Source organism: Buteo buteo, chromosome 3 (genome assembly GCF_964188355.1).
Source record: "Buteo buteo chromosome 3, bButBut1.hap1.1, whole genome shotgun sequence".
Taxonomy (NCBI): Eukaryota; Metazoa; Chordata; class Aves; order Accipitriformes; family Accipitridae; genus Buteo; species Buteo buteo.
The window spans coordinates 51,519,454-51,536,904 of record NC_134173.1 but is presented as its reverse complement, the minus strand read 5'-3'; the positions used below and the strand labels follow the sequence as shown (position 1 = coordinate 51,536,904).

Here is a 17,451-nt window from a genome sequence, read left to right as displayed (position 1 = left end):
ACTCAGCTGCCTGTCAGATGGGAAGATTCAGTCCACCCTGTCGGTGTCTGCAGATTCATGTGCTAGAAACTGCATCTGCAAAACAGTGCGCAGGGATCGGGATTCCCTACTCTCTGGGTAGCTGAAATGGCCCGTCATTTCCACCTTTGTTAGCTGTCTGTGATATTGAATGTCGTCTTTTACATGTATTTAAGCTTCTGTAGCCTACTGTATATAAACAGTATTGCATGCATATGTATGGTGGTATAAAAAAATGATTTGCAAAACCTAATGATTCAACCTTTGTATTAAAAATACTACTTTTTGACCATGTTAGCAAATAATAGCTTTAAGATGAATGTATTTACTAAAAATTAGTATTCAAAGCATGACATATATACTTTTGTTATGTTTCAAACTCAGACATCAAACGGAGTGTTTAATTTCTAGCAACATCTCTAAAAAGATTCAAAGCTTACCTCTAATGTAATAAATCAAGTTATTTTATTTTGACAATTGAATTCTGTCACACAGGCAATAGTAAACATGGCATTGAAGTTACCTTTATGTGTTTTGTTTTGTTTTGTTTTAATTTTCTCTCTATTACTTTGAAAAATAGTTAATCAGTTTTTAAATTGTATTTGGAAGGAGCAGCTTTTCATCTGCTGAGAATCTGTATGCTAAATTTCAGGCCAAAGTGAATTTTCTTTCTGTATTGTCTGATCTTGTGTCTTTGAAGTCCGTGTGGAAGGGATCTTGCTGATTTCAGAGCTCTTAGGCTCAGGCCCAGAGGTTAAACCCTGTAAAAAAGAGGAGGGGGGGGGGGAGAGCTGTCAAAATGTGATTGAAATATATGGCTGAATTACGAGCTTCAGCTCCAGTGAGGTTGTTTGGCAGCGTATGTATTTAGGGGCTTAACCTAAAGTTAAAGGTCCTGTTTTTCAAACTCGTGCAGCTGCAGTTACCAACACGGGCTCAGATATAGGAAAGTGTAGCTCTGAACATAGAGAAACACCCCTTTCTTTTTCTGTGGACAGCTTATTTGATCACTGGAATGACATGTTGGCTTTTATCTCCGCTCATCAGTAGCCATTCTGCTTTCACAGAGCAGAAGTGCCAAACCCGGACTGTTGCCCTCTTTCTTTTTCCTTTTCATAAACATAATGACAAAGGATGAAGCACGTCACTCCCTCAGTTGGTCTTGCAAAGACAGCCTTAAAAGCATGGAAACTGTCATATAGAGTTGACTTGAAATGCTGTAAAATAAAAATAAAGCAAACTAGTTTCAGCTTGGCTTAAGATGAGACATTTGAGTCCTAAACATTGATCTGGTCTGTGACGTTTTTGAGCAATGGCCATAGCATCCGTTTTAGTTTGAGTAAAGAAAAACTTAATGTGATTTTTTTGTCTGAGCAATAAGTAAAGGGAAAAGGTATTTCTCTAAGTCTTGTTCTCAACAAGCAAGCATTGCTTATGATGCTCTTTCTTTCTCCCTCCGCACCCCCTCCTCCTGCAGAATCGCATCGGGAATTCCTTCACAGGCCTGCATCTGGATACGTGCCAGAGGAGATCTGGAAGAAAGCTGGTAAGACTGTTTAAAAACACCAGCTTAGTCTTCTGGCAGCTGTGTGCAGTTGTTAATGCACTGATGTGAGGAATGCGGGGGGGGTGGAGAAAAGGGGAAAAAAGGGCTTACTAGTAACAAGAAGAAATTGTGTTTAATAATCTTAAACTGGAACTGATTGGGACATGAAATAATCTTTATAATAGAATCATCTGCTGCTATAGTTAGGGGGATATCAGCACTTCCATTAAGGACCCCTATTTTCAGGGGTTATAATGGTTTCAGACTGAAACTTCATATGCTAAAGTTTCAGTCTGTTAGCAATTTAAAAAAAAAAAAGTTTGTGTGGGGATTTTTTTTTTAAGGTTCTTGCCTATTTAAGGTAAGAATTCCCCAAGGAGGGGAAAAAACCTAAGTATACCTGTTAAAGAAAAACCTTCAGCTATGCAATGTAACCATTCTTAATTTTAAAAAGATTTTGTGCCTGTCAGCCCCCAGTGAAGTCTGTGCTCATAAACCCACAAAATTTTCAATGAAGTAAGCAAGATTGCATCTCTGCAGCTGCTCTGGGTGGTTGCATGGGTATTGACAGCATCTTCCTCGAGCTTGGAAAGCACCGTGGGCAGACATTGTGGTTGTGTAGAGTTTTCTTCAGCACTTTGAAGCTCTGCCTGAGCACAGGAGTTTCCTGGCAAGGATCCCATTGCGGTGCTGGAGCTAAACCTTTGCTCTTTTGACATTGATACCAGAGCTTCCTTGTTTTCAGAGGGGCCAGGAGGTAGCTCTTGAACTCCAGCGAGGTAGTTGAGCTTCTATATATACACTCATAAACCCCACCCCCAGCCCCACCTTTTGAACACCTGTATAACCATGAAGTCTACAGCAGCTGTCTGAGCAGGAGTTAATGATTAAATGGCAAATATGCAGCAGTTCTGATGCTTTCTGATCAAGTCTCCTGTAACTGCTTACTGCTTTTTGGTGTATTTTAAACTAGATACAGAGCATTCATGTAAAAATGTTATGCTGGCATATTGTTGCATCAGACAAGTAGTTGTGGGTTTTGTGCGATGTGGGTTTATTATGTGAAGTCTACATTTGCCAATATGTTAATTAATATTTTTGGAACTATTGTGTTTTCTATGAAAAATAGCAAAACGATCTACATATTTTTCTTTTGTCCGAGGAAAGTGTAGCCTTTGTAACTCAATGCCCAAAAGTATTTTATAGTATGTTTTGCTGTATTTATGTTAACACCTTAAATGACAAATAAGAAAAAAATATGCGGTGCCAGGGAATCTCAGTAAGAGAAGCATTATTCAGTTGAATTTCAGTAACTTTATTTCTCTTGCAAAACCTAGGTTTTGATGTAGTTTGGCATATCGGGTCATTTATGACTCCTCAATGCAGTACAATAAAAGAAAAAAAGTTTCTTCGTGAGCTGGCAACACAAGTTAATGGAAGCTTTTGGCTTGAATTATAAAATTGGATGTGCATTCACATTGCTTATCTCCACAAACGGTAGTGTACAGGAGCTGTGACATGTCTTCTTGTGAACGTATATGTCATCAGTTCCTTTGAAACGAAGTTTTTGCTTTGGTCCCATTTCCAGTCTCTATTTTCATGCTGATGTGGGTTTAAATCAGATTCCTTTTATTAACTGAACATGCCTGTGAATTGGAGAATAAAAAAAGCCTGACTCTCTACAGGATACATACCTGTATCTGTTACTAAGAGTAGTAAAACATCAGAAAGCATACTGCTTTTCATAAATCATGGGCCTTCATTTTCAGGAGGGTGCACTAAAGTTGGAGGTCTCCACAATTTCATAATCAGTTCAAGGCAGTAAAGGTGTAATTCAGTTCTGTAAGAACAGGTCTCTAGTGTCATTTGAGATGGTCCGTAGTTTCCTGGCTGGGCTGCAACTGCCAGTCAAGAAGGCTGCAAATCTCTCACAAGTCATTTCTGCTGGCTTAGTCTGGGTATCTTGGTATCTCAAATGTCCATAAAGACCAATGTGTAAACATCTGAATCAAGTATGAAAGTCTGATTGGGATGCTGAATCCATTGAACTGAAAGAATTTGGCATCAAAATAGTAAATAAGCAACCTCAAAAGCATGTGAAAAAGGGATTCACTTTAAGCTTTTGGAGATGGATAGACTCCAGCGTAATTCTTGAAATATTCCAAGTTAAGTACGTGCTTTTGTGATTGTTGGAGCAAGCACATGGTATGCAGCACCTTGTGAATTAAAGCCATGTGAGCCCAATTCATTTTCATACATCAGTAGAAAGGAGTCATCGGTGCCCTGATTCACCTCATTGAATTGTGGATATGGGGTTGAAGAGTCCAAGCCACGTTCTTGGTGTCCCTCAGTAGTCAAGAGAGAGACAGGCACGTGACGAGGATCAGTCAGATGATAGGTTGGGTGACTGGCTCTCTGAAAATACCTATTTCTCTTTATTAAATACTGAGGGGATCCCAGGGCCACAGTGGGCTGCTGCCTTAGCTTCTTCCTGTGTCACGAGGAACCTGTCTTCCAGCCATCCCCTGTCACTTAGCAAGGCCTACTGTTCATGGCAATCCAGATGGAAGCGCTGGAGTTACCAAGCAGGTGTGGAATGACCATACTTTCTCACACAAAGACTATAAGGCCCCTGCACGTTCTCCTGAGAAAGAGGTGGTGCATTTTGGGGTATGAGACCGAGATGACTCATGTCACCAACGGCCAACGGCCTTCTTTGCCAGGGTCAGCCTGAGAGTGAGATGATGCAAAATGTCGTGGTGGCACAGGACTGCACCCCTGCCCACCCCCTTTCTCTTCTCGTCATGTGGACCGAATGTGCCCATGATGTGAGGGAGGTGACAAGGAGCTGGCTGGTGAATCATCACGTTGGGTTCTATACAGCGGTGAATGATGAGCTGAGTACCTCTCCTGAGTCAGCTCCAAGGACCTCTGATCACGCCGAGTAACGCCTATTCCACAGGCTGTTTGTTCCCTGGAGCTTCTCTCATGAGTTAGCGCTGCTCAAAGGGAAGGAAGATTTCAGTTGCATTCCTAAAATGACAGAGTGAATTTATGCCAAGAATGCTTAGCGTTAGTGGGAAAATGGAGGATGCACATACATGCATCTTAGATACTTGGTTTTAAAAACTTCTGGATTTATGTTTTCTGATATTGGAGTCTAATCACTCTTCCTTTCTCTGGAAATGCAGAGAAAAGAAGAGTGCTGGTATCATTCTTGGTCTTCATAGCTCAGCACTGTCAAGGCAAATAAAATCTCCCTTCACTGTCACCCATAACTTTTTCTGCACAGATAGTACAGTTTTTATTGTTACCTGAAACTATGAAGCCTGCATTCTATGTCTATAAAATACCTGTAGGTAGTGAAAACATTTATTTTGAGTAGATGTGCAGAAAATCAGTGATATGAAATTTTGTCTAGTTTATTTGGGTGTTCATGAGTTCATAATAAATGGAAATAATGGTGGTGCATCGTGACCAAAAATCCCAACATATTTTAACTATTTGTTTTCACACTTAGGATAGCACAACACAAATTCTGTTGTCACAGTTAATGGAAATACTAAAGTCCAATCCATAGTTTATGCCAATTAAAGAGTATCAGTCAGGCATATGGCCTTCTAAGCACTTTTAGCATCTTCACACTCTCAGAAGCTTTGCAAAAAACCTTACGCAGCATAGAAGTTAGAATATAAGGCTCGATTTCAATATTTGGGCTGGAAAGAAGTAGATTATGTAGGATGAAAAACTATAAAATTAGAAGTCTGTAAAATGTTGGAGTATTTTGTTTGTTTTATATAATAGTTTAAACTGGTATTTCTAACCACTGCAAACACCTCAACGTAAAACTAAATTTATATGATGTAATGAAAGTGCATTATGCCATACAAAGATAATTTCTATTCGTAGCAAATACCAGCAAGAATACAGATTTTCTCAAAAGAAATCCACTTTGTTAGTAACTGCAGTTCATAGACACAAAACGTCTGTATTTAAGTTGCCTCATTTTTATGAAAATGGTAATAAAATTGCATCTGTATGTTTGCCTGTGTATATTTCTTTTCTCACGATCAGTGAATGTTTGCAGTTGGTAATAAATATTCAAGCACCTTGCAAATGTCCTACCAATTCCCTTTGCTGATCTGTGTGCGCCTGTGGGACTAGAATAGGAATGCATAATTTAAATATAAATTGCCTGATTTGCATATAGAATTAGTCTAGCTGCAGCTTTGATCGTAAGCAAAAATTATTGTCCTGTATTGCCACTTAGATAGAATTTTAATTCACCTTGAATATTCAAAGTAAATTAAGCCTTGGCTGTATGGTTGAAGGGTATGATTTTTTCCTCTCCTGAGGCTTTCCCCTAAACAACATTTATGGTAGGGTAATATAAGGGCATATTTTCAGCCTCATAAAAATAGAGGCATAAGTTTTATCTCTAAGTTCCCCCCACCCCCCAACTTCAGTTGAAACACCTCTTGCAGACATGCACGTGCGTTCACACACACACACACACACACACACACAGAGTAATAGAACTCTTCTTTCATTTTAATTAATTCCATTTTAGTCAGTACGTGGCTTGAAGTTAAGTCTTTATTTCAATTTGCTTAATAACTGACAATGGAGACTTCACGTAGTCATTTTTTCTAAATAACAAGTGCAGAACTATGAAACATAACTCAAGAGAGTTATTGACTTAGTATGTGTATGTAAGAGTTTGGTCTGTGTACATGTGCATGCACACAAATGCATGGGCTAAATACATGGACTAAAACTCAAACCCGTAACACAGTTGTAATACTTAGATTTTAATCTACAGGAAAACATTTTTATAGAATTCTATGTTTTTAATTAAACAGAACATTTAATTAAGGTGGTTTTTAAGTGGATGAAACAATTAAGTGCAAACACTTGAATGAAACATGTCATAATTAGTTTTAATAGAGTGTTAATTGGTACTAGGTTTGCCAAGTTAATAATTACTGCTTATTAAATTTTCAATTAATCATTGTCATTTTGCTTTGAATAAAGATGAAAATTAGATAAACTAATTCAGGGGGAGGATGGTTTCCTTGTTAATTAGAGCAGTTAATTAAAAAAAAAAAAGAAATTACTTGTTTTAGTTGTCAATTAAAAGACTGTTCATTAGTAAAATCTTTGCACTCTTCCTGCATCAAAACCCAAATAACTAATTTGTGACAATCCATGTTTTCCGGAATAAAAGATATGATGCTAGCATATACCGAAGAAACGGCTCTTACTGACTTAGTTATTTTACAAGAAGCGTGAAGGTTTGAATTCAATGAAGCGGTGTGCCCCTGCTCAGTGTTAATTGTGCACTGAAACCTCGCTGGCTGTGGTGTGCTCAAGAGCTCTGCGGAGCCAGGAAGTCAAGTCTTCACAGTGTAAACATGGGTTTGAAGGAGAGATCAAGAGGTCAAATGAATGTTCATAAACAAATTTTAATTTTGGCTCGTAAAATTACATGTCCAGGAAAAGATATTAGACCAGCGATTTAAGTTTTTTAAATAAGCTCTTGGGGTTTTTTTAACTTCATATATTTATTCGTTAACGTATGGGGAAAAAATTTGTTAATGACTATAAATCCTGTCTTAATTTCCAGAGCTTAAAGACACATTTTTGAAAAAGTCTGTAATATTATGTCTTAAATAGTAGTTCTTGCCAAACATATTCATAAGTCTGGTGTGCTGCAAAACCAATTTTCCAAGTAAAATGTTCAAAAGGGTCACAAAAATAACGCGCCAGAGACCTGAAATGTCTGTACTTAAAGAAGTACTGAGTGTGAATCAGAATAGCAGGAATTGTCGCAAGTGTTGGAGGCTTTGGTGATGGGGCGGTAAAGAAGCACCTGGGTGGTCTTGAAGAGTCTTGAGAAACCAGGTTCCTCTGCGCCCTTCTCCTCAAAATATAAAGACTCTCGATATCATAGAGTGTCTGCGGCATTTTGTGCTTCAGTTCTGTGTAGCCCTGCGCCAAACGTCCTGTGCTGATGAGGATTTCTGCCCTCCTTTGCAGAGGAAGCTGTCAACGAAGTAAAGCGTCAGGCGATGGCCGAGTTGCAGAAGGCAGTGTCGGAGGCAGAGCGGAAAGCTCACGACATGATCACTTCAGAGAGAGCCAAGATGGAGCGCACTGTTGCCGAAGCCAAGCGCCAGGCTGCAGAGGATGCACTAGCTGTTATCAATCAGCAGGAGGATTCAAGCGAGGTAAGGTCTTTGCTGGGCAGGCATCACCTGTGGCTGCAAACCATAGGTGTAACTCAGCTAGCTTTAATCTGGCACAAGCTATTCCTCTCACACGGGAGCATCAGTGCCCGCTATTAATTGTTTGCCCAGTTGCTTTGGACGCGTATGTGAGGCACATGCGGAGCTCCAAATTTTTCTTGGCTGTGTTGTAATCGGAGCCTGAAATAGCTAGTGAACTTGAGTTGTGTTCTCACCTTTTAACTGCTGTTCAGGGTTACATATAATGCACACATTTCTGTTCTAATTTAGCTTTCAAGTAGCTTTATTTTAAAGCTCTTCAAACTGCCATATTGAATAGATAACAAGATTGCTCGGTGGAAAATATTTCACGCTGAAATCTGATTTAAACAAAGAAATTATTCATTTAAGAGGTTGTAGAGCAAGGTGGCTAAAAGCTTGTCTGGGGAAAGTTTCGGATGTAGAAGTGATGAGCAAAAGATGATGGTTCCTGTAGGACAGAATGTGAATGTAGATTTCCAAGTGTTTCCTTATTTTGAATGTGCCGCTTTGGCTGCAAGGAATATTTGAGAGTCGAGGAGTGGGCAAACAGTGTTTGGAAGGAGGTAAAATAGACTGAAAAGAGAACAAAGAGTAAAACAAGAATAAGTATGTTAAGCCTTGATTTACTTTCAGACCTGAGAGTGGAAGCCTTGAATTGCTGCAGTACGGGACGTCCAGCAGCACAACTAGCTGGAAGCTGGGAGAGAAAGAGCAGCGTGTGTTTGACCAGCGTTGCAGCAGTCTAGATAGCAATTAAATTTTACATCCGTTACAGAAAAACAACATCCTAAGTTAAAACTGCCCTTAAAAGCAGACATGACAAAGAAGTGACATCAGTTAAAAGTTATTTCCATATAATCTTCATCTCTCAAGGCCACTGAAATGAAAGAACATTACTTTCATGAAGTATTTATTGTTCTTGTACTAAGATCTTGGCTGTAGTAAAACCACTATTCAATATAAATTCTAAATGGCAGGGAGTTAGAAAAAAGATTAGATAGCAGTACCTGTTGTGTGGGGACATCTGTTTGTGTATGCTAGTGTCAAAGGACTTTTCATGGGCTGGATGGGCAGCGTTGTAGAAGAGTCACTTAAGTTGAAAGATGCAGATGAGCTAGCTGCAGCATGCTGAGAAAACTGGCAAAAATCACGAGCAGATAAGTCAGTGGCATGCTGCAGTATGCATCCATAATTTGAGGGAGCGTAAGATTTTAATTCATACCAGGCTTCTCTGGAGATGAAAGACCATTGTGGGATCACTGAATGCCCGGAGTTTCTCCTTAATGTGTAGCAGATGAATAACAAGGAGACAAAAGGAATTGATTTTCAGCATCTGAAAGTTTCTCAGGAAGAAAGGGACTACGGGAAGTGTACATACCCTTTAAGTACTAAGTGTTCCATTGTAGATTAAATGAGACATAAATTCAATTTATTGGCATTTTGTATCTGAGATACTTGAGGACATTTTTCCTGCACTATGTTCACAGAGAGGGCGTTTGTCTGACTTAGCATCATTAAAGAGCTGTCATTTTGTGTGTGTATATGTACAAGAGACTTCTATTGTTAAAAACAAAATTCCAAAGGTAAATGCCTTTGGAGGAAGCAGCAAATTAAATCTGTTTAGTGAACTGATATAGTGTAGGCAGGACAGAGGAAGTACTCATGTGCCAATACACACAGCCCATTCTTCCACTCCAAAGGAACGTGTAGAGAGTTTGTGTGCTGTAATTAACTCCTGAGCAGTCATAGCTCTGGAAAAAGCTGTATAACAACAGACATCTTTACTTCTTCTCCAGCAGAATTGCTTACAAGGTTGTCTACTTCTTGGAAACAGGACTTTAAAAAAAGGCAAATAATTCTTTTAATTGCATTCTAATGAAATGTGGCTCATAAGGTTGCGGATGTTCTCAGGGCTGTGCATCCTCAGGGAGAATACAAGCCTCCTGGACTTAGAAATGAAGTCTAGTGTCCTGGTCCTGCAGCTTTCACCCCTGTGGTCATGAGTGGCACATCGGGGGGGCTGTTTTGAGGTGAAGAATGGAAGTTTTAGTAAACCTGCAGAGAGAACTCAAGTTTGCTCAGTTTGTGTTTACAGGTGCTTGATTAATTGTGAAGGAAGATGACAGTGATACTTATTTGAGAGTTAGATGTGACTATTTAGTTTTTATAGTTAGTTCCTCTTTGGCTTCTAATTATGTCAGACTCCAAACATTTAGGGCAGTGCTTCTCACAATTGCCTCTTAACTCCGGCTGTCCCTTTTTTTTTTTTTTTTTTTGATAACTCCTGTAAGAATGGACCATGCTTTTACTTCATCTTTGAGGACAGAAGATCAGTTTGCCAGTGTTTGAAAAGCGTTTCTTTGAAGATGAGACCTTGTGTTGAGGAATAAAACTTCACATTTGCTTTGGTGCTCATTATCTCTCAATCTCTCTGTGAACGTTCCTCCTCATTTGTCTAGGTTGTAAGTCTCCATAAACTTCTCTCTGTTTACAACTTTCAGCAGAACGCTTCCAGCAATGCAGATTCCTGTGTACTAAAAGCACTGGAGTAATATTTCCAGGGCTAGAATATTTCCAGTTCCAAATATGAGAAGGCTGAAGAGCAGCATCTGCAGTCTTCCAGGTCTAGAGGAAGGCTGAGCATCACTCCTCGTTGCTTATCCTTGGCAGGACGTTACGCCAAGGCCTGCAAGAGAGCTCAGTATAGGCTGCTATGTAATCTCCATGCAGTTCCTGACAGAGAATATTTCTCCCACGGGTGTAATTTGTTCTTTTAGCTGTTGAAACTATGAATGGAGATGGGAATTTGGCACCAGATTTCTAATGTATCAAATATAATTTTCGTCTGATATGGCCACTCCCTGTCTATTGGCAAGGTTTCTCCCTTACAGCTCTTCATTTGTTATTCAGTAAAATGCATCCTGAACCTAGCTGGGGCTTCTTGAAGCTGCTCTGGTGTGAGAACTTTGTGGCATGATTTTTATTGCAGTCTTCTCCAGACCTCAAAGTGATAACAAGTACTAAGACTCAAGATTTTTGTAATTATTATAATTTTAAGATAATATGTAGTTTCCTCATCCAAGACCTTTCAGAGGTCTCACAAAGAGAAGCAGATTGATTTTTTTGATCTTTGTTGTTGTAGTGGTGGTTTTTTGTGGGTTTTTTTTTCTGTTTTTGTTTGGGGTTTTTTTGTGGTTTGTTTTGCTTTGTTTTTAACCCAGAAAAAGTAGCATCCTTAAGTGCAGGATTGTCTGCAAGAAAACAGTGAAGTAGGGCATGTTGAGCTGACTGGGGCAAAATAAAGAGAGCCGAGGACAGTGAGAGGACTAACAGGGGAGGTGTGATATTTGAAGCATCTTGACTTTTAAGAAGTGGTCTGCAATATTTTGAGAATTACCACATTACACAGTATAGTTTCAATTTCTGACCCTGACGCGATCCCTTGTTAGACTATTGTTCTTTGCTTATGTTTGAATTGTTCAATATGATTTAACTCGCAGTGCCACTGCTTCAGTGTTTGTACATTTACTTTCTAAAGATTTCCATAGTTTCTCAGGATAAGCTGTTGTGAATGAGCAGGATATGTTTATTATTTTCTGTTACTCTAATGAGAGATTTGTTGAAGATCAGCTAACAGAGCACACTGCTGTTGGAAAGCAAAAGGACAGGAGAAGGCCTACCTGTCAGCATGGCTGTTCCTGAACCACAAATTATTTCTTTACCAGTTCCTTACAGTTGGCTTGACAAAAGATGACCCATTCATCAGTAGTTGACTTGGCTGAGTACAGAAACATGTGTGAGCAGCCTACTCTTTAATGACTGCCGTGCTTGCTTTGGCTGCAATGTACTGTTGTGCAAATCAATTTTAATAGTAAGGGCGAACAGCTTAGCAAAGAAACTGGCTGCCCAGATTGTAGGGGGAAAAAAATAATCATCAAAACATCTGTCTTTCTGCTCTGGTATAAAATGCCACTGAAAAATCTGACACTTAGTGTTCTTCCTCACTTTTGAGTAGGGTGGGGGCTGGGGAAGGAACACAAATGTTTCAGTTCTCTCTACTTAAAGCAGATGCTGACATCTGCTCAGATAAAACAAGTATGTAACTGGTCCAACACTGCTTTTAAGAGATATGCAATGTTAGGGCTTGTTTATATTGCAGCAGTTTATGTTGTATGTGAATATCACACCTGACATTTTGAAGACAGCTGGGTTTAATCTCTGCTGACCAATCCACTGAAACCAGGACTGTGCCAGCAAACCTGATTCTGAGCATCAGATGCTGTGATTCAGGCAAGCCTAGTTTTTAGGCTGGTATTAAATTTAATACCTATGTCAGCTAATGTTTAATTTTTTGGCTAAGCATCTCTTAGAAAGTAGCACATCATCCCCTGCAGTGGTGGGTGGTACAGAGGCACCAGAGCCATGTGTTCTGTGCAGGATCAGTCCAGATGTGATGTGAACGTTGGCACTGCCCCAGATTGCTAAGCTAAGCCTGGCTAGCCAGTTTGCACGTCTCTTCTGTATGCTTCTCCCCGCTTCTGTTTTCAGGATTTAGCTTCTCTCATGCTGACTTGTATGAACATAGATGTACTTCACACAATAAACAGTGGCTTGGGCAAGCCTGGAGTTTTCAGTGATAGCTGTAACTTTACTAGAAGCATCTAAAGTTTTGAATATCTTTGTATGGAGTGCTGCATTTTGATGCAGCTTGGGAATTTCCAAAGTACCAATGTGTTTCCCTTGCTAACAGGTCTTGGGTAGAATTCATATACAGCTTTGCTGGTTTTTTTACACTGGTGTTGAGTGGCTCATACAGCCCTTGTTTACGCCACTGTGGTTTCAGTGATTTCTAGATGTTCTTTTTCTTGGGGTTAGCAGTGATAGCGTTTTGAATGCCATGGACATTGCAGAACCAGGAAAACACTGGGTTCTTCATGCCCATCCATGCTTCCTTTCCTGGTAAACTGGGGAAATCCAGAATTTATCAAAGATGGCAGAGCAGTGTTTGACACTGTATTACAGCATTTTAGAGTTCATCATCTCTTTGACATGTCACAGTCCGTTTGGTTTTTTTTCTTCTTTAAGCAAGCTCTACACTGAGTCTCAGCTGGAGGTGTCAGAGGAAAGCAAATACTCAATTGTGGTTGAATATGTCAAAGATGAAAGCCATGGGATGGGCAAAATTATTGACAAGTATGTGTCCTAGTACTGGAGACCACAGAAATAGAGACCATTTGTTTTTAAGAATTTTCATGATGGCAAACAGAAGTTTCTGAGTTCTGTTGTTTGAAGATGGAAGCTTAAGTGCATGAGAATTAAGAGTCTGACCTAAGATAAGGCTCTGACCTAAGACTGATGTTCCTTGTCAGTTGAAAGAAGAGGATGAAATATGATCGGTGGCATAAATTCGGAGCAAGATTCCCATCTGGTGTAATTTAGCCCAATTTCATTGAATTAATCCATTTTCAAGGGACTGAAGTTAAATTGAATTATGTAGTCTGAGAATCTGGCCTTTTGTATAACCCCACTGTTTCACAGGAAAATCAGTGCAGAGTTAAACTGTAATCCAGTCCTCCTCGTAGTTTTAGCTACATCTGGAACTCTATAAAGCAGAAGCTGGAAGTGCGCTGTAGTAGGGCACTACCTAAAGACAGAGAAGATAGACCAGGAGAGGCTTTGAGAGGCCTGCTACTCCCTTTCCCAATGCATGATAACTCTAGCTGTATCATTCCTGTAAGATAACTTCTTTTCCTGTGCTTTAGTGATGGAGATTCTCCAGCGCCTCCAGGCAATTTGTGCCTGTCCTTAAAAAGAGATTTCTCATAAAATCTCTTTCCAGTTATTTTTGCAGACGTTTGATCCTGTTACTTCTCCTGGTCATCCGTGTAGACATGGTCATTGACCATTTCACTGCAGTAGCCTCCAAGATGTTTGGGTTCTACCGTCCCCTCTCAGGCTACCATCTCTCCTTAGGTTTAACAGTCTGAGTTTGTTCAGTCTCTTCTCATAGCTTGTGTTTGTTGTACTTCTGATTATTCTGTCTGCCTTTCTCTGGGTTCTTCCCAAGTCTTATTTGTCTTACTTGATCTGCTGTATTTGAAGTGTGTCATCCCAGCCTGGACAGTACTCCAGGCTGGGTCTTGCAAGTGCTAGGAGATGGAGAGTCTTAAATCAGGTGTAAAGCAGTCCACAGTTGTGCTCATACACCCTTGTGTGATGATTGCCACCTTGTCACCAACATGACATTGTGGTCCCCTGTTATCCGAGGTGCTGTCTACATGGTTCAGCCAGGGTGCCCCGTTTTGCTGGTACCTGCCAGAGCTTCCCAGGAGGGAAGATACCTTGAGCATGCTTAATCCCGTAGTGAGCTCAGGCTCTGTCCATGCTATCTGAATCGAATGGAAATAGGTGAGCAGAGGCATATGAAGCACAGCCCAGGCTATTAGGTGGCATCTTGAGCCTGGCTTTTCTTCAGTAGAATTTGGGCTCTGGAGGTATCAGCCAGCAGTGTGAAGAGAAAGCATCTGTTGCCAAAGGTTGCGGTGCCCGAGCCTGATCTTTACTGCTGTTTTTGACAACTTGCACGTGGGAAGGAGCAATGAGCGGCCTCAATGGTGAGGGCCGTGCAGGACAGGAGTTCTGCACGTCAAAGCCAGCTACTACCGCAATGCAAGCTCCCCATGGCATGTGTGCTTGTTTATGCTAATTTGCACTGTAGTAATTTATAAATGCAGTGAGTTGTTGCATAAATGTGAGCTGTAAAATTTATTTTGAAATTCTTGTATTTTATGTGCTTTTATTCCCACAATTACACTAAAGCTGTAATGACCTGTTAAATTAGAAATAATAAGTCCAATGGACAAAATCACATACCAGACAATGTAGGACACATTAAGTAATCATGTAAGGAGCCAGTTTAGAGCTTTGTCACTTCATTAAAATCTTGCACTTACATCTCACTTTTCATGTTCTGTACAAGCTGATAGTTAATTGATGACTGTTTTATAAGAAAGTTGAACCAATACTGTTAAATGACTGTTTTCTGACATCAATACAGATCTTGTGGTAAGATACTGCAATATCGTATGGTGGCTCTGGTCACGTCTGGAGACAGTTCTGTCTGTGCAGATAGGCCTTCCCCAAAAAGGAAGCAAAATGAAGATTCCCCAGAAGTTGGCCTAATTAAAGAGATATTTGAGTAGAAAAAGTTTGACATCCTTGTAACAATTCCAGCACAATTAAAGCATGTGTCCTGGTTTCAGCCGGGATGGAGTTAACTGTCTTCCTAGTAGCTGGTACAGTGCTATGTTTTGAGTTCAGTATGTGAAGAATGTTGATAACACACTGATGTTTTCAGTTGTTGCTCAGTAGTGTTTAGACTATGGTCAGGGATTTTTCAGCTTCTCATGCCCAGCCAGGGCACCTGACCCAAACTGGCCAACGGTGTATTCCATACCATGTGACGTCCCATCTAGTTTAGGAACTGGGAAGGGGTGGGGGGGCAGGGATTCGCCGCTCGGGGACTGGCTGGGTGTCGGTCGGCGGGTGGTGAGCAATTGCCCTGCGCATCATTTGTACATTTCAATCCTTTTATTACTACTGCTGTCATTTTATTAGTGTTATCATTATCATTATTAGTTTCTTCTTTTCTGTTCTATTAAACCGTTCTTATCTCAACCCAGGAGTTTTACTTCTTTTCCTGATTTTCTCCCCCATCCCACTGGATGGGGGGGGAGTGAGTGAGCGGCTGCGTGGTGCTTAGTTGCTGGCTGGGGTTAAACCACGACAGCATGCACTTCAGTGTTGCAATCAGATATGCACAAGGGAGGGATTCCTGCACCTGGGCAGGTGCTGGCTGACTTCAGCGTTATTCCATGTGGGGAAAAGTGTCTTTCCAGAAAAGTCTGCATGGGGAGGTTTTTTACATGTGTATTTGTTTTCAGATGAGAGGATACAGGGAAATACAGGCCAAACCCAGGGCTGGCAATTTAGTTGGAATCAAATAGCTAGGAGGTCAGCAGGCATAGCAGTAGGTGGAAATTCTGTGCAAGTACGGTTGGAACGGAATTATACCACGTTTACCGATAACAGTGCAAGCATCAAGCTGGCAAAATGAAACTTCTACAAGTATGACATGACTGTTGAGAAATATGAGTATAGCAAAAGAAGGAGAATCTAGGTATATCACAATTTATTCTCTTTCTAGTCAGCAGGATGAGGCATTGTATCTCTTTGAAATGCTAATACAAACTTGCCAGGTCATTTTGGTGTATGCGTAAATATGTGCGTGCACATGTTCATGTACATTGTTCTAAATTACTTATAGTTATTTTTAATTCTGGAGATAAAAGGTCTTTTAAAGAAAATGTGTTCAAGAATAGTACAGCTATGCGTTTCCAAAGGTGATTTTAACCTCTCCAGCACTGGACAGAGTTTGAGCAAAATGAACCTGAAACAATGAATACTGAATCAAAACCAGGTGATGCCAGCAAAGGAGTCTGAATTCCCGACATTTAACTACCAGAAACATCTGTTTCTGTGTGTTAGTAATTCCACCTTTTTTTAAAAGTGTTTTTAAAGATGGGAACAATTTTATGAATTTAAAAAAAAGAAGTCCCCAACACATGTATCTGTAATTGCCTGGTTTAGTCTGTGTGCTTAATCGTATGAATTGAGAATGCCATGTACGTTTGATTTCAAACTCAAAGAGCAATTGAGCGCTGGACAGTTACTCTTCCCCCATCTGCCAGTACACGCCTATGCCAAAAAAACAACAAACCAACCAACCAAAGGGGGGGGGGGGGGGAACCCCAAACAGCAAAAAGGGGGAGGATGGAACTAACACATGGATGTTTTCTACAGAAGCCACTTGACTCCGATTAAATGGCTAATTTCCTTAAAATATTGTTTTGGATTTAGGTCTTTGTTTGATTCTGAAATGGGGAAATTTTTTTATGTAGTTGAGGAATATCACTTAAAGATTGGCCATGTTCCAGCATCCAGCTGGCATAGCTATAGAGTGTGAGAAAGTGAATAGCATACATATTCTGCGGTGGCTTCCCCATCCTGCCAAAGATTTAGGCTCCAGCTTAACTAATCCCTGCCAGAAGTGCCACTGGGTCAAATGGCATTACTCAGATGATTAAAACTGAAGTTATCCTGCAGTAACAAGTTTTACCTGTGTGTTAGGTCTTTTTCTCCCTTTCTTGTCTTGCATTAGTCCCTCTCCACTTTTGGAGAAGCATTTTTTTGTGTGTGAGTGTTTCATTATTTGTTTTAATAAATCTGGCAGAGGAGCTTCATTATTTGTTTTAATAAATCTGGCAGAGGGGCTTCATTATTTGTTTTAATAAATCTGGGAGAGGAGCTAGCTGAAGTTTTACTGAAACTTTCTATTAGTCAGCATGCTTCTGGCGACTGGACGTGAAGGCGTACTTGGAGTTTGCATCGCTGGTACTAGCAAATAGCTGCTTTTGTTCTTGCCCAGTTTTTGCGGGCCAGAGTCCCCCAGGGTGCCTGGAGCTGCTGTGGAGCAGGTTCATGCCTCAACCATCGCTAGGCAGAGGGTTGACCAGCAGTTCCCTGCCAGCTGTTTTTAATAGAAGATTTAGACACTAG

The 17,451-nt window shown here is 40.3% G+C and overlaps 1 protein-coding gene across 7 annotated transcripts in view; it reads left to right on the top strand.

Moving 5' to 3' along the window:
* RUNX1T1 (RUNX1 partner transcriptional co-repressor 1) overlaps positions 1–17,451 on the top strand; it is a 114,412-nt gene that overhangs the window by 95,907 nt on the left and 1,054 nt on the right. For all 7 annotated transcript variants that reach the window (XM_075023584.1, XM_075023580.1, XM_075023587.1 and 4 more), the window contains 2 exons: positions 1,496–1,564; positions 7,604–7,794. In XM_075023584.1, coding sequence (XP_074879685.1) covers positions 1,496–1,564; positions 7,604–7,794 — 260 coding nt within the window. The remainder of the gene's footprint in view (positions 1–1,495; positions 1,565–7,603; positions 7,795–17,451) is intronic.